This window comes from Maylandia zebra, linkage group LG16, assembly GCF_041146795.1.
Source record: "Maylandia zebra isolate NMK-2024a linkage group LG16, Mzebra_GT3a, whole genome shotgun sequence".
In the NCBI taxonomy this organism is placed as follows: domain Eukaryota; kingdom Metazoa; phylum Chordata; class Actinopteri; order Cichliformes; family Cichlidae; genus Maylandia; species Maylandia zebra.
The window spans coordinates 26,415,634-26,435,732 of record NC_135182.1 but is presented as its reverse complement, the minus strand read 5'-3'; the positions used below and the strand labels follow the sequence as shown (position 1 = coordinate 26,435,732).

At 43.1% G+C, this 20,099-nt stretch overlaps 1 protein-coding gene and 1 pseudogene across 1 annotated transcript; both read left to right on the top strand.

The window, feature by feature from the left end:
- The first annotated feature begins 7,571 nt into the window (after nt 1-7,571).
- LOC101478876 (olfactory receptor 4E1-like) lies at nt 7,572-8,972 on the top strand (annotated as a pseudogene).
- A 940-nt stretch (nt 8,973-9,912) lies between these two features.
- Nucleotides 9,913-10,839, top strand: LOC143412972 (olfactory receptor 7A42-like). Its single transcript, XM_076874971.1, has one exon. The coding sequence runs from the start codon at nt 9,913-9,915 to the stop codon at nt 10,837-10,839; it is 927 nt and encodes a 308-aa protein (XP_076731086.1).
- The last annotated feature ends 9,260 nt before the right edge of the window (nt 10,840-20,099 follow it).

The following is a 20,099-nucleotide window of genomic DNA, read 5'->3' as shown; positions in this document are numbered from 1 at the left end:
CATGCATGATGTTTACATCTTTAACTGAAGTCAGGGCTCTGACAGACAAAAATTTACATAAATGTGGTCATTTATTCTTGATATTATCATTGTTATTAATACTCAGGGGATTAAACATGCAACATTTCAGATTGGACATGCAACCTCTAATTTCCTCTGACCGTGGTTCAGGGGGCTGGGAAGCTCATCTGTAACCGGAAGGTTGCCGGTTTGATCCCCAGCTCCCTCTGTCCTGGTCGTTGTGCCCCTGGGCAAGACACTTTACCCTACCGCCTACTGGTATTGGCCAGAGAGGCTAATGGCGCAAAATGGCAGCCTCTCTTCTGTCAGTCTGCCCCAGGGCAGCTGTGGCCACAACTGTCGTTTGCCTGCACCAGTGTGTGAATGTGAGAGTGAATGAACAGTGGAATTGTACAGCGCTTTGGGTGCCTAGAAAAGTGCTATATAAATGCAATCCATTATTATTATTACTCGTTACTTCAGTAATGAGTAATCTAACTAATTACTATTTCTATTGTTACAACGCTGTTACCTTTACTAACAAGAGACCTGCAGGTATCAGGCTTGGGATGTTCTCCTTTATAGTGGACAGAAATTATTTTTTGGAGTGGCACAAATCATTTGTGTGGCATCTTATTTAATGAAGAACACCTGATTGTTATGTAAATAGTTTGAAATGATTATTAAAAAAAAAAAAGGTAGAAGGTAAATGGCTGCAAATAACTTTGTTTGCAAAAATTGTGCATAGGATTTTAAAATTTACAGTTTATATTTACATTTAAAGTTATGAAATATGATTCATTAAACATGTTTGTAGTTGTTAGAGTAAAAAGTATAACTTTTTCTATTCTGAGTTTGTTTTTTTCTGATTTTAGATCAGTTGTGCTAATACAGTATGTCAAACTGAAAACATAAATGGAATTTATGTTTTCGCGAGGTTGTGCTGAAAAGAATGATACCAAACAAGGGAAAGTAAATAGTTTTTAAAGGTGAAATGTAGAGGGAAAATCAAAAGTAGTCATTGGTGGTTCAGGCCGAGCTGGATCGGATAGCGGTGTAGAGGTGGCAGAGGCTGGACCAGGCGAGGATGGTGCTGGACCAGACGGCGGCGTGGCAGCTGTGGATGGTGACGCTGCAGGTGACTGTGTGAAAGCTGCAGGCGATGGAGCAGGTGTTGGCACTGAAGGCAAGGGTGTTGTAGCAGTTGCCGGAAGAACTGCAGGCGACGATGAGGAAACCGTAGGTGATGGAGCAGTTGGTGGCACTGCAGGCAACGCTGATGGCTGGACGGGCTCCTTGGACCCTCCAGCAAAAGCAGGCTGGTGAACGAGCCCCTCGGACCCTCCAGCATAGGCAGACACAGGGCCAGCAGCCATGAGGGCTCTGGCAGACATAAAACAGAACCAGCAGGTTTAGGGGACCCCTGGCAGGGACAGAACAGTACCAACAGGTGCGCAGGTCTCTGGCGGGGACAAAACAGAATCAGCAGGTGCGCAGGGAGCTCTGGCAGGTTTGATGCTGACTGGAGCTGAGTAGCACATTGGTTTGGCTCAGGCAGCGACAGCAGGGTGCAGTCCTCTGCTGGCTGAAACAGTTTTCCAACACACCCAACAGAGGATGAAGGTGGATGAGTGAACTCACTAGAGCTCTCAGCGAGTGCTGACGGCTGAGACTGCTCAGTTGAGTTCCCAGGTGAAGCTGCTAGCATCTTAACCTCTAGGGGTCCAGAGTTGGCTGGTGGCTGACACCCAGCCCTGGAGGAAGTAACTGTCTCTATGAAGGCCAGCTTTAGAGAACCAGCAGATGTTATTGTATAGAGTGTTCCCTGCTTAGGATGAGATGGTGAGGATGGTGGCTGAATCAATGAGTGGGCTGACAGCTGAGCTAGCCGCAACTGAACAGGGGACTGAGGCAGCAGCAGCTGAACAGGGGACTGAGCCAGCGGCAATTGAAGTAATGGTTGAGGTGAAAATGGTGGTGGAGTTAGCGACTGAGCTACAGGTAGCGGGGCTGAAGACTGAGATACAGAGAGCAGAGCTAAGGGCTGACCTACAGGGAGCAGAGAGGATTGTGGTGGAGGTGTAACAGGAGGTGGAGTGGCTGACTGGATGGGTGACAACACTGGAGGCCGAACTGGTGGTAGCTGAGCAGGTGAGACTGCAGACTGAGCTAGTGGCAGCTGAACAGGAGGTTTGGGAGACTGAGCTGAGGGTAGCTGAGCCGGGGATTGATTAGGTGATAAATCAATCCCATGTCTTTTGCTGTACAAAACACAACCCCAATAAGTAATCAGTCCTACAGTTCAAATCAGAAATATTGTCCGTCCTACTCACCACAGCCAGCCGCTCTGAAATCCCTGGATCCGACTGTGGCGAGGGGCGTCTTCCTGTTCGAAAGCTGGGGCGACGGGCCCGGCAGAATATCCTCCGTCGGGCCAAGTAGCAAAACATTAGTTGCTAGACGAGAAGTGGGGGCGGGGAAACAAGGTGAAGCTTGTCCAGAAAGAAACCCTGTGCGAGCGGGTGAAGTAAGTAAGTAAGTAAAGTTTATTTATTAAGTGCTTTTCACAGACAGGCAGTCACAAACCACTGTACACAAATATTAAAATAAACAATACAATCAATAGACATTATACACCATGTAAAAGGTTAAATGTATGATGCAAAAAAATATAAATAAAGTAGATCAACAAAAGGCTTGTTTGAACAGAAAAGTTTTTAACTTCTTTTTAAAAGAATCAAGAAAACTTAATTGTAGTAGTAAACTGTTCCACAGCCTTGGTGCAACAGGCTGAAAGTGTCATGATTCTTGGTCTTTTGACACAGCGTTTTGTGTTTTCTATTGTTGTGTTGTATTTTGGTTCTGGTTTTCTATTTCTTTAGGTTTTGTTCTTCCTCAGTTTAGTGTTTAGTCTTTTCTGCCTGTGTATTCCTGTGTCAAGTCCGCGTTTCTTAGTCTGTGTTTTTGCATGTGTGAGTTTCTGTTTTATTTTGTAGGTCTGTGTCCCTCGTCAGTGTTTCTAGGTTCACTCCCCTTGTCTCGTTATGTCCAATTACTCCCAGCCGTGCCTCCCTCCTTTTTCCCATTCCCTGATTGCCCTGTGTGTATTTAAGCCCTGTGTTTTCTTGTGTGCGTTGCTGGTTCGTCTGGGTATCTCCCTCCGTCATCGCTGGTTGTCTTTCTATGTCTCCCTGCGTCTCTAAGTTTCAGGTTTGTTTTCTATGCTTAGTTTTTCCCAGTTTAGGTTTTGCTCAGTTCTGTTTTTCCGCCACCCTCACCTTTGTTTGTACATTACTCTCCTTAAATAAACCTAGATCCCACCAGCAAGTGCCTGCATCTTGGGCCCTTCATTAAGCGTGACAGAAAGGCTCTGTCCCCTTTTGTCTTCAGTCGTGTACGGGGAACAACCAACAGACTCTGAGTCTGTGAGCGGAGATGACGAGCATTAGTGTATTTTATAAGAAGCTTTGATAAATAATCTGGGGCCTGGCCATTTAGTGCTCTGTATGTTAAAACAAGAATTTTAAAGTGAATTCTAAACTCTATTGGGAGCCAATGTAAAGACTATAAGATGGGAGTAATGTGAGCACGTTTGGTAGAACGAGTTAGTAGTCTGGCTGCTGCATTTTGTATTGCCTGGAGGCGAGAGAGAGAGATTTATCCAAGTGTGGTAGCACGAGGTGGGAATAAAATAAATACTCTTCACAGTTTGAGAGACAACGACACCCTGGGAATTTCACCCAGAAAATACTAGAAGTAACACTAATCATCAGAAAGGCGCTTAGGTTTGTTTATATTCAGTGCAGAGATGAGGTTCAATGATAAAACAGTTTAACAATTTATTTATAATTATTTAAAACAGCATATAAAAGCACAATCATAAATATAAATATACAAACATTCTAAAAAAAGAACATTCAGAGCCGAGGCTTACCAGTGGAGGGGCCGGGATACCATGCACCAACTCAAAAAAAGAAAAGAAAACCCACCCATACACCATTGCAGCAGACTATCACCCACTCACACTAATAAACTAAAAAAAAGACAGGTGTGTAACACTCAAAAGATCCCGCCACCAAGGCACCCCCAGTCTCCTACACGTCAGGCCCTCCGCATCTGAATAAAAGAAAAAAAGAAAATTATAATATATTACAACAAAACCAATATGCAGCACTTGGGGATAACCCAACTGCAGGACCACACTGGTGATCCGCAGCTAGAAAAAGGGCCTCCCACCAGTGGCGTAACAAAAACCCAAACTACAAATCAAAACAACTGAAAAACAAACATACAACCTAAATAAAACTTTGGACGGAATCGCCGTATTGCTCCAACTTGCCGTCTGCCCGACTATAAGTTAATCATCCAGTCAATCAATGTGCACGCCAGCCGACTCCCGTAGCCGGCATGCATGTGGCCGCTGTCCACGCCGACGTCCAGTAAGGCTACTGGTCCCTCACTAAGGCCCACACTTCCAAGTAAACAGCGTCACGAATCATGAACGGAGTGGCTCATAGGAGGCTTCTACAGCTATGACCAGCCGCGATGAAGGCTTCAGAAGGGTAATCCGAAAATGATCTCTGTAACACCAAGGGAAGTCAGGTGACCAAAAAGGAGATTACAGGTAAGCGATTCAGGAATGCTCAAATGGCCACTATTTATACTAGTGCCCCCCTAATGCGCCAGGCGGAAAGTGGGTTGAACCAAGACATAACATTCATCCTGCCACACAAGCTAGTGAACAGGGAATTACAGTAATCTAAGCGTGATGATACAAATGCATGAATGAGTTTTACCAGTTCAGCTGAAGACACCTTATGTCGCAGTTTAGAGATGTTTCTTAAATGATAGAAACAGGAATGAGACAAAGATTTTACATGAGAGTCAACGCCCAGAGAAGAGTCAAATATTACTCCAAGATTTCGATTATTTGACTTGACAGAAGGACAGAAAGTGGCAAGAACCTGACTAATTTTAAAATGTAGCTCAGGAGGAGCTATGATCATGGTCTCGGTCTTGTTAGTATTTAGAACGAGGTAGTTGCTTGAAAGCCAATCAGAAACTTGAGTTAAGCACTGGACTAAGGTGGACAGCCTATCCAGCTGATGAGGCTTAAAGGACATATGCAGCTGAATGTCATCAGCATAAAAATGATAGGTCGCATATAAAAAGAAAATAATAATGGACCTAAAACTTAACCCTGTGGAACCCCACAGGTCTGTGCAGCAATGTCAGAGGTGAACCTGTCAGTCCTAACAGAAAAGGGCCTATCTGATAAATAGGAAGAAAACCAGTCTAGGGCAGAGCCAGATATATGAGCCAAAACCTTAAGCCTGTTAAGTAGCATTTTGTGGTCAATGGTATCAAAGGCTGCGCTAAGATCAAGCAAAATGATCCCAGAACAATACCCTGCATCAGATGCCATTAATAGATCATTATAGACTTTTAAGAGAGCGGTCTCTGTAGAGTGCTGCTTTTGAAAGCCAGACTGACAAGCAGTGTTGGGTAAGTTACTTTAAAATAGTAACTTAGTTACATTACTAGTTACTTCTCTCAAAAGTAACTCAGTTACTCCAAGTTACTCGTTACTCTTTCAAAGTAACTAGTTACTAGGGAAAGTAACTTTGGTTTTACTCAGAATTCTCTTGTTAATGTGTTGCTTCCATAACTTTGCCAGTCTTCTAGCTTGTTTACTTGCCACAAGTGCACTGTGCCACCTACCAATAGACAGGAAAAGATAATGTGCATATTTCCACGAGAGAAATCCCACGCCTGGACCGTCGTTGACCGCCGCCATGATTCTAGCCTACGTCACAGTGTCATGTGCGCCTTTTACATCCAACACAAAAACTGCAGTCGTGGTGCTTTCGATTGTACTCAGAACTCGGAAATTCTGCCTTCTGAATAGGAAGATGTTGGTAACACCAGACTGCAGATGAGCTGCATACAGGGCTGGACTGGGACAGAAAATTGGCCCGGACATTTTGACTAGAGACCGGCCCACCATTATAGGAAAAATTATAAAGCCTTTGAATGAAAACAAACGCTGTTGTGACAGTGATGTACACTGTTTTGATGGTATATATGTATCAATCGTTTGTTGTAAGACTCAGATAATTATTTTTTAAAAGCTAGACATTTTAAATGAGAATAAGATAGAAAAGTATTTCTTTGTGCCCCCCTCTCCCTGTTAATGCCCTACCTGGCCCCCCTGGCAAAACTTTGCTAGACCCGCCCCTGCACAGTTACCAGCTGTCAGCTACCTAAAAAAGGATCCTGGTGTTATTTGTCTCTCAGAAACAGTTCATAACTTCCCTTCAACTCATTCATGTTAACTAAAAGGTAAACCTGTTTCTCCATCACCTGTTCAGCTCTGATGATTCAGTAAGGACATCTCCTGGTTTCATCTTCATGTTTCCCTCTCACCAGATAACCAAACCATATCATGACCAGCAGCTTTTTTGCAGCTATGGCTCCAGCAAACATCAGCTGATACTAGAAATTAATATTAAATAAATTCTAACAACAGCTGATCAAGCTTAAACGTGCTGCTGTTGTTTAGCGCGACATCAGCTGGTTTCCTCTTTCGGTGCAAAGTGGGCGATAAACAAACAAGAGAGCCGATCAGCTGATCACTGATCAGTTTTCATGATTGAAGTAGAAACGGGAGAGGGAGGGGGGAGAATGAGAGAAGAAGAGGCAGCTGTGCAGCGTAAAGACACAGAATAACTCCAGCTTTGTGCCTTTTTCATTGTAGCTGAATTACGGGACAAACTCTGTTCCTTTTCACCTCAATAAGAAACGCGTAATATTTTCTCTGAATACCAGACGGGACGGTTGACAACTCTAATAACTTATGAACAAAATAAAGTTCAACATCATTAACTTCATAGCACCCACCCAGCTGACAGAAAAAGTCAGCATAACGAAAATAAACTCCACCTAAACTTCGTTTATATCTGACCCAGAGAGACTGCAGGTCATAACTTCTTACCTGAAGTTCAGTACACACTTGGACCGGCGGCCGCCTCGGGTCTCTTTTCCTTCTGCGTCCCCTTTCTCCAGCCCGAGAACGTGTTGCTTTCTCTCATCCACCTGCTAATGTTACTGAATCTGTGGAAGCTCCGCGATAGCCACCACACGAAGTAACGAGTAACGACCCTATCTAAATCCCAGTAACGACTAACGCGTTCCTGATTTTGGCATAATAACTAGTTACCGTGCTCGTTACCACAATAATAACGTAGTTACTGTAACGCGTTACTTAATAACGCGTTAGTCCCAACACTGCTGACAAGGGTCAAAAATGTGTAATTTACATAATAGGGACCTGAACTGATTTTCAACAATTTTTTCTAGTAATATACTTAAAAAATGGCCATTTTGAAACAGGTCAATAATTACTAGTGGAGCTAGGATCAAGATTCTGTTTCTTTTAATAGAATAATAGAAGTGAGCTGAATAACCAGAGGAGACCCAATACTAAGCGCTGTAGCCGATTAGCTATGGCTTGGCGAAATTCTTCCCCCTCGTGCTCCAGCCATAAGTTGATTAATCTATCCACCGAGTAAATGATATCCTCCCAGAGGTTCTCGGGCGGGTCGAATGCTCCTGGGTCCATTGTGGCTGGTTCATACTGTCACATCCGCAGTGGCAGACGAGTGGAGGTTGGAAGTAGGATCCAAGATGCATGAGATGGTGATAGAACAAACAACAAAGGAGGTAAACTGAACAAACTCACATAAGACAAGGACCTTCAGAATAAAACAGGAAACTAAAAGACACAGGACCAGACAAGACACACGAGCAGACACAGTGACACCATGTACAGACAGAGGGAACATAGGCAGGCATAAAACAAAACTCTTAACACATAGCAAACCTAAACAAAAGACATAGCAGAATATTTTGTAGGTCTGTGTCCCTCTGTGTCCATGCGTCTCTAAGTTTCAGGTTTGTTCTGAGTCGTCATATATATCTATATCTATCTATCGATCTATCGATATATCTATATATATATCGATATATCTATATATATCTCTCTCTGATCCATCTCATTGACTGTATGATATTAAGCAGAAAATAGGAAAGTCAAGTTAGATTTTTTTTCATTTGTGCTGGCTGCTTGGAAAATGTTGCAGCTTTAAAATACATGTATTTTGTAATAATATTGTTCTGGTACCTCTTGATATGTGTGGCCAACACAGTCCTTATTGTGGTCATACATGTGGACAGAAGACTGCATGAGCCAATGTATATACTGCTCAGCAATCTATGCGAGAATGAAATAAATGGCAGCACATCACTGTATCCTTTTCTGCTCTCACAGATGTTTTCAGACAGTCATGAAGTGACCCTGCCATGGTGTTTTCTGCAGATGTGTTGTTTATACACAGGTGCACCTGCTGAGTTTAACAGCCATGGCCAATGACAGATATGTCTCAATCTGTCATCCATTACACTATAATGTCATTATGAAGACAGAGATCATTCTGCTTGTGTGGGTTTTTTCATTTCTTATTTTCATACTCTCATTTTCATTCATCTTTAGTTTGAAGTTTTGTGGAAATATTGTTGATAATGTGTATTGTGACCACAAATTAATATATAAACTTTCATGTTCAGCTTCAGTCCAAGGCTTTATATCTATCATATTCTTTGTCATAATTTCATACCTTTCAGTCTCTTATGTGAAGATTTTGAGAGTTTGTCGAAAAACAATTCAAGAAAACAAGCAGAAAGCTGTGACTACTTGCACCCATCAGATCGTCTCTGTGTCAAACCTGTTTGTTGGGTGTATTTGTTACTCTATTGACTTCAGGTTTTTAGTTTCTCTGGTACCAGATGAAGTCCGTACAATCTTGGCTATATACCTCCTCATTTGTCAACCAATGCTCACCCCATTTATGTATGGATTTAATTTGCCAAAGATAAGGCAATCATGTCAAAGTTTTCTGTTTCTGAGAAAATAAATGTCAGTTTTGCTCTCCCCGACTATGGCAAAGAATGACTCTACTTTGAGAAGGTACAAATCTCTGGATTTTATTTTTCTAATGAAATCATGCAAAATTATACACCTGGGTTGGGAAAAATAAGTGTATTTGATAGCTCCAGAACTGTCCAGCATTTTTACCTAAACTAAACTCAAACATGTTTTAAAGACAACTGGAATGAAGAGTGGCACAGATGTATAGTGAGGGTGCACTGGGAGTGTCTGGTAAAGGCCCCAACCTTTGAGATCTTCAATTTGACTTTGATGGTGTCAGGATCTCAACTTAAATGATATGGTTTTGTTGGCTTGTATATTTGACAGTTGAGTTCAGTGGGTCATAGTATAACGTAAAATTAGACTGCTGGACTGTTCAAAAAATTTTATGGTGAAATTTTAAATTTTCCTTAAGAACAAGAAAAAGGTATCTTGATTTCTTTGATGTAATAATTTTACAATGTATATTATTTAACACAAAAAAAAGTGAGAAATAACTTTCAAAAGAAAAGAATGCCATTAATTGGATCTCCCCCTCCAACTCCTCCTCCTCTGTGTTGCAGCTATAAATATTAGCAGAAGCTTATTTTTGTCTTGTTCAACCTGGAAGGAAGCAGCTGAGTTTATTGTTATGTGTTCTTAATATGTAAGAATCTGTGTAATTGAATCTTAAATCGTTTAAAGTATAAAACTACTTGCTGTTTGTTTTTGATTGCTAATGTGGACATTGTACAACAGGTGCAACAGCTGCTGAGAAGGATCGTGCCTTAATCAGGTAACACGTGTGAGTAAAACAGCATTTGAACATCATAGTAGAAACGTTTCTCAGCTATATTGATGTCTGGTATTTCTTTCCATATATCTAATGAATATAACATATAATTATTACTGATCTATCTTATTCACACTGTCATATTATGGAGAAAATGGGAAACTCAAGTGAGACTGTATCATTTGTGCTGGCTGCTTATGGAAATGTGGGAGAGTTAAAACACCTTTATTTCATTATAATACTGATATGGTATTTCTCAATATGTGTGGCCAACACAGTTCTTATTGTGGTCATACGTCTGGACAGAAGACTGCATGAGCCAATGTATATACTACTTTGTAATTTATGTTTGAGTGAAATAAATGGCAGCACATCACTGTATCCTCTTTTGCTCTCACAGATGTTTTCAGACAGCCACGAGGTGACTGTGCCGTGGTGTTTTCTGCAGATGTGTTGTTTGTACACAAGTGCTTCTGTTGAGATTTGTAGTTTAGCAGCCATGGCCTATGACAGATATATCTCAATCTGTAATCCATTCACCTATAATGTTATTATGAACACAGACAGAGTTGTTTTGATGATTCTGCTTGTGTGGGTGTATTCATTTCTTAGTGTTATTTTCTCATATTCATTCATCTTCAGTTTGAAGTTTTGTGGAAATATTATTCACAGCGTGTATTGTGACCACCAATTAATAATTAGACTTTCATGTGCAGTTCCAATCCAAAGCTTTATTTCTGACATATCCTTTGCCATTGTGAGTGCTTTCATACCCTTCAGTCTCATTTCATTTTCTTACCTGAGGATTTTGAGAGTTTGTCAAAAAACATCAAAAGAAAACAAGCAGAAAGCTGTGACTACTTGCACTCCTCAGATCATCTCTGTGTCAAACCTGTGTGTCGGGTGCATTTGTTACTTTATTGACTTCAGGTTTTTAGTTTCTCGGGTACCAGATGAAGTTCGTATAATTTTGCCTATGTATGTCCTCATTTTTCAACCTATGCTCACCCCATTTATGTATGGATTTAATTTGCCAAAGATAAGGCAATCATATCAAAGGTTTCTGTTTGAGAGAAAATAAATGTCTTTGTTTAAAATGAGGCTCTTTCAGAGCATCTTTGCTCTGTAGGAGAATAACATTCAGCAGATATATTTGAATTTTAAAAAACATGCAATACTTTAAAGTAAAATTGCAAAAGCTACTTTGCAACATGTAATTCTAAACAAAGCAATTTATTAAACACTCCAAAATTGTGTCTTTTTTTAAATTTATTTTAACTACCAGGCTCAGGTCACAGTGTAACCCTCTATAGTATTGTATTGCTCTTAATCAGGAAACAAAATACTCCAAAGGCCAAAGATGTGATATTCAACCCCTTTTCATGAAGTTCCACATAGAACACAGGAACACATAGGCCTAAAATCACAATACAGATTAACTCATGCATGAACATACAAACAGAACCCCAGTTATTTTGTAATGAGAAAATCAAAGAACTGGATTTCTTTGCCTAGTGCCAATTCCACACCCGCGATAATGTGGCAGCTGCATGAGGCTCTAGTTCCAAAGTGGTTGCTGCCTGTAGTAATGGTAATCCCTGAATGAGATAGTGGGCACTAAATTTCACTATATGTTTAGATTAGTTTTGGTAGGACAAGCATAGTGCAGTTATAAAATCAGCTAAAGCAAAGACTGAGGTGTGGGAGGCCATGGAATAAGACGTAGGGCCTACTGGGTGCAATCTTTGCAAAATTTAAGTTCACTCAGGAGAAGAAAACAGTCCTCTACTCAGACAGAGAATAGTGCTGGTCGGGTGCCACTTACTTTAAATTAAGATACCAAGATAGCAACAGACTCTGTGAGGGCCAATCTGCTCCACTGTGTCACTCAATTCTGGCCACACGGACAGGATTTGACCAACCTGCAGACAGCACATCATCAAACAGTGGACCGACTGTTTAGCAAACACTTCCTTTTCTTGATCTCCAAATTTTAAGAGTGGCTCTTACACAGAAAGTACTGAACTGGACAATAGCATTTTCCCCAAAAGAAAAATATGTCAAAAAATATGTCTTGTCATATATGCTTCATTCATGGTGTTACCTGTTCTGTGAATTTATACTGGTAGGGGATAATGATGGTAATTCCTTCCTTTGCCATTTTATAAATGTGAGATTGTGTCGAGCTGACACAATAGCATGAGCTGTTTATAGCATGACAGACACCAACCAGCAACAACCTTACAGCCACAGAGTTGCAGTCTTACACGCCTCTCTGCAGCTTCTCCCCTCCTGTTAACCCCCCCCCCCCCCAAAGAAAAAAAATTTCCATTGAGACTGTGTCAGCTCCCAAACAGACAAAAAACAAACTAAAAACCAGCAATAAACAACTTAAACATAAAAAATCAAAAAGAAGAACAATATAGTATCCACATCTGAACCAAAGAGTAAAACAGTTAAATGTGGATTATTATATATTAGGTCTCTCTCCTCCAAGTCTCTGTTAGTGATGCGCGAATCATGAACAAATCGTTCAATACTCGAGAATCACTTTACTGACTCACGATTCACAAGCCCAACTGACTCACTGACTCATCCCTGTTGCTGTTAGCAAACTAATTTCATTAGTAGAAATATATCTAGCTTGTAATTAAAATTGTGGAGAAAAACACCACATCCAGTATCTTAACAAAAACATTTCTGCTCTGAACTGGAAGAAAGAACCCTGAGTAGAAGCTCACATCAAGACAATAGCTCCTTGGTTCACAGTAGCATCGCTCTGCTAACATGCTAACAGCTCATTTGAGCTACTCACTCCCTCCTTTCCTGAGCTGAATCTTAGCGTAAGCGAATCACTCAGGATTCACTCACCCCTTCCCTTCCCTTGCTGAATCATAGCGCAAACGACTCACGCAGGACTCACTCACCCCCTCCCTTCCTGTGCTGAACCATAGCGCGAACAATGGGCCTTTCTCAATATGCGTATTTGTGCATACTTGCGTTTTCGTGTACTCGTGATACGTCATCAGTCGGAGACCAAGTACTGTTCCAATTCAAAGTACGCATCAAGCTGAGAACGCGAAAAAGTCCCGGATGTGTTCTCGCTCTGCCCGTTTTATCGAGCATGCATCGGTGGTGACTTGTGTGGACTTGGTACAGCTAAATATCCCAGAATGCATTTCATCCAAAACTCAAACGCGGCAATGGCGGACGAGCGGGGCTAAAAACTTTTAAATATTACTCTTTCTGGGTCACAAAATAAACTTAAGTTCTTTCCAAGTGAGAATGTAGCTGTGTAAACTTCAAATACCTGCTCGATTTATCAAGATATCATATATTTCCAAATGCGCTCCGACGTTTTCGGAGACGTCTGTGACCTGCCAGCTCCATAGCAGATAGCGAGGATTATTACAGCCGGCGAGAACAGCGGATTCCCGGCACATCGTTTTCCACCCCCCTGCGGTCTTTTCGCTACTCAGGTTAAACAAACACCAAACCCCAGTAGCTGTCTATTGTATTGAGTGTCCACTAAAATAAAAATAAAAGCGTTCCAACATCTCACCTGCTTGTTTTTATTAAGGTATGTACACGTATGTACATGTACTGTCAGGGCTCTGTGTGCAGGCGGATGGAGAGGAGGATCCAAATGCGAGACTCTGAGACTGAATTGAAACTGAGAACCTTAGCTTTATTGCTGGTGATAAACGACAACGTGAACTGAACAATGACACTGAGAACTGAACACACAGGCATAATTCTGAGGGTACGACGCGACACCAAGCATGGGAAAACACAGGGCTTAAATACACAGGGTAGTAATGAGGGAATGGGCCACAGAAGGGAGACACAGCTGGGGGAGATCAGAGCTAACGAGACAGGGGGAACAAAGCTGCACACACTAACCTAAGACAAAGACTTTCACAATAAAACATAAAACATGAAACACTAATAATAAACATCACTACAACAAGAGAATGAGAAAACAATCCAAAACACCAAGATAACTGAAACACAAAGTACCAGAGAAACAAAGAATAATCCATGATGCAAAAGTAAACCAAAACATAAACTCAATTGCTGGGTCCAACGGACCCAGAACCGTGACATGTACACTATTTTTATTAATAGAGATTTCATTACTGAGGTTAAACATGATATACAAGTCACTTAGATCACTTCTAAATGTTAATGTTTGGTTTATTTCAGTGTTTTATTTGTTCCTGAGTAAACCGGTTTGGCTGTGATTAAAGTTAAGCTTCATAACATATTACTCATAGTTAAATTAAGAGGGGACGGCAGTAAAAACTCCGGACCTGTGACATCATCAAGTACGCTGGTGTTCCAATTGTACAAATCGCGAGTCCGTGCTCGTGTTCTCGGCGAGTCCGTACTCTCAATACTCAATACTTGAGAATTGAGAAAGGGCCAATCACTCACTCACTCACTCACCCCCTTCCTCCTCCTGGCTCACAGCTTCTTCTTCTTGCTTGCCAACCAATGTTAAGGCGCATTACCGCCCCCTGGCTCACAGCTCAGTGGACATTTAGATAAGAAAATATATATTTGACACATTTAAGGAAAATACTAATAAAATAAAAATAAACAAAATAAATGTTCCCTTTAGAATTTTTTTTTTGCTTTTTTTTTGCTCTATAAAATAGTTATTTTCTTTTAGAATCACTCATCTTAGAATCAGAATCAGAATCAGAATCAGAATGGGTTTATTGCCAGATGTTGAGGTTTACAACATTAGGAAATTGCTGCATTAGGAAATATGCATGAAAAGAGAAACAAATTAAGTTTGAGTGAAAATGTACATTTTTTGCACTCTCTGGTCAACTGACTCAGTGACTCAAATGATCATATTACAAATGATCTTCTTATGGCCTCTGACAGTGGACTCATCTCTGTGCTTGTCCTGCTAGACCTCAGTGCAACATTCGATGCTGTTGACCATAATATCCTATTAGAGCGATTAGAACATGCTGTAGGTATTACAGGTACTGCACTGCAGTGGTTTGTATCATATCTATCTAATAGACTCCAATTTGTGCATGTAAATGGAGAGTCCTCTCCACACACTGAGGTCAAATATGGTGTTCCACAGGGTTCACTGCTAGGACCAATTCTGTTTACGTTATACATGCTTCCCTTAGGCAGTATCATTAGAAGACATAGCATAAATTTTCACTGCTATGCTGATGACACCCAGCTCTATCTATCCATGAAGCCAGATAACACACACCAATTAGTTAAACTGCAGGAATGTCTTAAAGACATAAAGACCTTGATGGCTGCTATCTTTCTGCTTCTTAATTCAGATAAAACTGAGGTTATTGTACTCGGCCCTGAAAATCTTAGAAATATGGTAACTAACCAGATTCTTACTCTGGATGGCATTGCCTTGGCCTCCAAGTAACGCTGTGAGGAATCTTGGAGTCATTTTTGACAAAGACATGTCCTTCAACGTACATATTAAACAAATATGTAAGACTGCGTTCTTCCATTTGCGCAACATCTCTAAAATTAGAAATATCCTGTCTCAGAGTGATGCTGAAAAACTAGTTCATGCATTTATTACTTCCAGGCTGGACCACTGTAATTCATTATTATCAGGATGTCCTAAAAGCAACATCCTGGGACTAGAAAGAGAGAGCATATTTCTCCTGTTTTGGCTTCCCTTCATTGGCTCCATTTGTTAAATCCAGAATTGAATTCGAAATCCTGCTCCTCACATACAAGGTCTTAAATAATCAGGCCCCATCTTATCTTAATGACCTTGTAGTACCGTATCACCCTATTAGAGCACTTCGCTCTCGCTCTGCAGGCCTACTTGTTCCTAGAGTATTTAAAAGTAGAATGGGAGGGAGAGCCTTCAGTTTTCAGGCCCCTCTTCTGTGGAACCAGCTTCCAGTTTGCATTCGGGAGACAAACACTATCTCTACTTTCAAGATTAGGCTTAAAACTTTCCTTTTTGCTAAAGCATATAGTTAGGGCTGGAGCAGGTGACCCTGAATCCTCCCTTAGTTATGCTGCAATAGACATAGGCTGCCGGGGGATTCCCATGATGCATTGAGTTTTTCCTTTCCAGTCGCCTTTCTCACTCACTATGTATTAATAGACCTCTCTGCATTGAATCATATCTGTTATTAACCTCTGCCTCTCTTCCACAGCATGTCTTTATCCTGCCTTCCTTCTCTCACCCCAACCGGTCCCAGCAGATGGCCGCCCCTCCCTGAGCCTGATTCTGCCGGAGGTTTCTTCCTGTTAAAAGGGAGTTTTCCTTCCCACTGTCGCCAAAGTGTTTGCTCATAGGGGGTCATATGATTGTTGGGTTGATGGTAGCATAAACACTCTGCTGTCTCACCAGCAAGTCCTGCCAAAAAGTTCTCCAGCACAATGGCATCCAGCAACCGATCCTCCTCTCTCATCAGACCAAGCTCCAGCCACCTAGCTGTAGCATCCCAGAGCTGACAGTTATACTTGCCTTCATCCAGCTAACCAGGAACAAACGGCAGTGTACCTCCAGAGAGGCCCAGCCAGTCTAGGATCGCTGTACTTAACATTATTAATATATATATATATATATATATATATATATAGATAGCGTAGTGGTTAGACTACATGCCTTTGGAACAGAGGATCGCAAGTTCGATTCCTGCCTGGGGCGTCTGTATCCAGTAAGGGTCCTAAGGCTAGACCCCCTATGCTAAGCAAGCCTACCGCAGACATGAGCGAGACAGATAAATATGAAGGCATGCCGGCTCGGACGTCGCCCGGATCAACAAGGTCCGCGTCAGGTGTTGAGGAACCAGGGCACCCTGACGAAAAGTGGGCTACTGGAACAAGAAGGCATCGGTGGGCAAGAGACGAAAACAGGGCGTTGTTGGAATGCTACTATGCAAGTAACCCCGGCGGAAGGGGCTACATGAATAGGATGAGGGACCTATGGATTCTTCGATACCCAACATCCACAATGACGGCGAAACAACTAGTAGCTCAGTGTTCCAACATTCGAAAGAAGGGACTGCTCTCACAGCTAGAGATTGACGAGGTACAACACAAATGCTACGGCAAGGAGGAGTCAGGACGCCAGGTCAGGGGGGAGATATCATCACCCCCACCCGAGATTGGGTACATAGCCCCAAGTGCGATAGGAGAAGGATCGTTGAGTGCGAGAGGAACTGACCTGAAAAATAGGATCATGGCCAAGCTTGAAACCTGGATCCCGCGTAGCCGGTTACCAAGATTACGTGAAGTACCCTCAGAAGGTCTGCTAGATGATGTTAATACAGCACTACGGACAATACCTACAACCACGATTACCGACACTAACAAGCTGATCTACAATACGGCAACAGTGATCAGTGAGATGCTTGGCTACAAGTTGAACAGCGACAAGGGGCAGTACCCTCCATGGAGAAGGAGGCTAGAGGGCAAGATCAAAGTAGCACGGAGGGAGGTTAGCCAACTAACGGAGTTGCAGAAAGGTGCGACAAATAAGGTGCCTAAGAAATACAGCAAGCTGTCCATACCTGAGGCCTTGGAAACTGCCAAGCAAAGACTCACAGCCTTGGCCAGCCGCTTGAGGAGGTACACCAGAGAGATAGAAGGCAGGAGAATAAACCAGCTGTTCTCCACAGAACCAGCAAAGGTGTACTCTCAGTGGCAAGGGAACAATAAGAGAACAGCACCACCAAGGCTGGAGACGGAGCAATACTGGAAGAGCATATGGGAGAAGGATGCAACCCATAACGGCAATGCTCAGTGGCTAGAGGATCTGAGGGCTGACCACAGCGACCTCCCTGAACAGGGTCCAGTAACCATCACAGTGGCAGATATCCAAGAAAGGGTCTCCAGTATGAAGAGTTGGACAGCACCAGGGCCCGACATGGTTCACGCCTACTGGCTGAAGAAGCTGACTGCACTCCACGAGCGTCTGGCAGCACAAATGAACCAGCTGCTAGTTAACGAGAGACACCCGGAATGGCTAACTGAAGGCCGGACGGTCCTGATCCCCAAGGACCCCAAGAAGGGACCGGTCCCCTCCAACTACCGACCAATAACCTGCCTCAGTACTACATGGAAGCTCCTGTCAGGCATCATATCGGCTAAGATGAACAGGCACATGGGTCAATACATGAGCGGGACACAGAAAGGAATTGGCAAGAATACCAGAGGCGCAAAACACCAGCTACTGGTAGACAGAACAATCAGCCGAGACTGCAAGACCAGACTGACCAACCTGTGCACTGCCTGGATTGATTACAAGAAGGCCTATGACTCAATGCCCCACAGCTGGATACTGGAATGCCTAGAATTGTACAAGATCAATGGGACCCTAAGAGCCTTCATCAGGAACTCAATGGGGATGTGGCGTACAACACTAGAGGCCAACTCCAAGCCCATAGCACAAGTCACCATCAAGTGCGGGATCTACCAAGGAGATGCTCTGTCCCCACTGCTGTTCTGCATAGGCCTGAACCCCCTCAGTGAGATCATTAACAAGACTGGCTACGGATACCGACTACAGAACGGAGCAGTTGTCAGCCACCTCCTGTACATGGATGACATCAAGCTGTATGCCAAGAGTGAACGAGACATCGATTCACTGATCCACACTACCAGGCTATACAGCAATGACATTGGAATGTCGTTCGGACTGGAGAAGTGTAGTCGGATGGTAACAAAGAGAGGGAAGGTAGTCAGAACTGAGGGGATTGAACTACCAGAAGGCAACATTGCAGACATAGAGGACAGTTACAAGTACTTGGGGATCCCACAGGCGAATGGGAACCATGAAGAGGCCACTAGAAAAGCTGCAACCACCAAGTACCTGCAGAGGGTCAGGCAAGTCCTGAGGAGTCAGCTGAATGGTAAGAACAAGATCCGGGCCATCAACACGTACGCCCTGCCCGTGATCAGGTACCCTGCTGGGGTAATAGGCTGGCCAAAGGAGGAGATAGAAGCCACTGACATAAAGACAAGAAAGCTCCTTACCATGCATGGAGGGTTTCACCCCAAATCCAGCACCCTGAGGCTGTACGCTAAGCGGAAGGAAGGGGGCCGGGGACTGGTGAGTGTCAGCACCACAGTCCAGGATGAGACAACGAACATCCAAGAATACATTAGGAAGATGGCCCCAACTGACCGAGTGCTCAGTGAATACCTCAGGCAGCAGAAACCCAAGAAAGAGGAGGGAGACGAGGAACCATCATGGAAGGACAGGCCCCTGCACGGTATGTACCACCGGCAGATAGAGGAGGTGGCTGATATCCAGAAATCCTACCAGTGGCTGGACAAAGCTGGACTGAAAGACAGCACAGAGGCACTAATCATGGCAGCACAAGAACAAGCTCTGAGCACAAGATCCATAGAGGCTGGGGTCTATCACACCAGGCAAGACCCCAGGTGCAGGCTGTGTAAAGATGCCCCAGAGACAATCCAGCACATAACAGCAGGGTGCAAGATGCTAGCAGGCAAGGCATACATGGAACGCCATAACCAAGTGGCCGGCATAGTGTACAGGAACATCTGTGCCGAGTATAACCTGGAAGTCCCGAGGTCAAAATGGGAGATGCCCCCAAGGGTGGTGGAGAATGACCGAGCTAAGATCCTGTGGGACTTCCAGATACAGACGGACAAAATGGTGGTGGCTAACCAACCGGACATAGTGGTGGTAGACAAACAGAAGAAGACGGCCGTAGTGATCGATGTAGCGGTTCCGAATGACAGCAATATCAGGAAGAAGGAACACGAGAAGCTGGAGAAATACCAAGGGCTCAGAGAAGAGCTCGAGAGGATGTGGAGGGTGAAGGTAACGGTGGTCCCCGTGGTAATCGGAGCACTAGGTGCGGTGACTCCCAAGCTAGGCGAGTGGCTCCAGCAGATCCCAGGAACAACATCGGAGATCTCTGTCCAGAAGAGCGCAGTCCTGGGAACAGCTAAGATACTGCGCAGGACCCTCAAGCTCCCAGGCCTCTGGTAGAGGACCCGAGCTTGAAGGATAAACCGCCCGCAGGGGCGTGCTGGGTGTTTTATATATAGTAATAATGTACTTAACATTATTAATATATATATATATATATATATATATATATATATATATATATATATATATTATAAAGATTTTAGAACAATGAAATGTCCCAAGTACGGCTGGGCTATATCACACCGTTCATGGTAATACTGGTGTAATTTTGGGAAACGACAGGAAAATGAAATATCGTGATAGAATATGGGTAAAACGCGCATGCGCAGTGCCTATGTTTACATACGCACATGGCGGCGACGCAGAATAAGAAGAGCGAAAGTGGAACGTTAAATTAAACAGATGAACCA

Excerpts from the sequence above, each read along its gene's own strand:
- LOC143412972 (XM_076874971.1), top strand. The coding sequence starts at position 9,913 with ATGGGAAACTCAAGTGAGACTGTATCATTTGTGCTGGCTGCTTATGGA.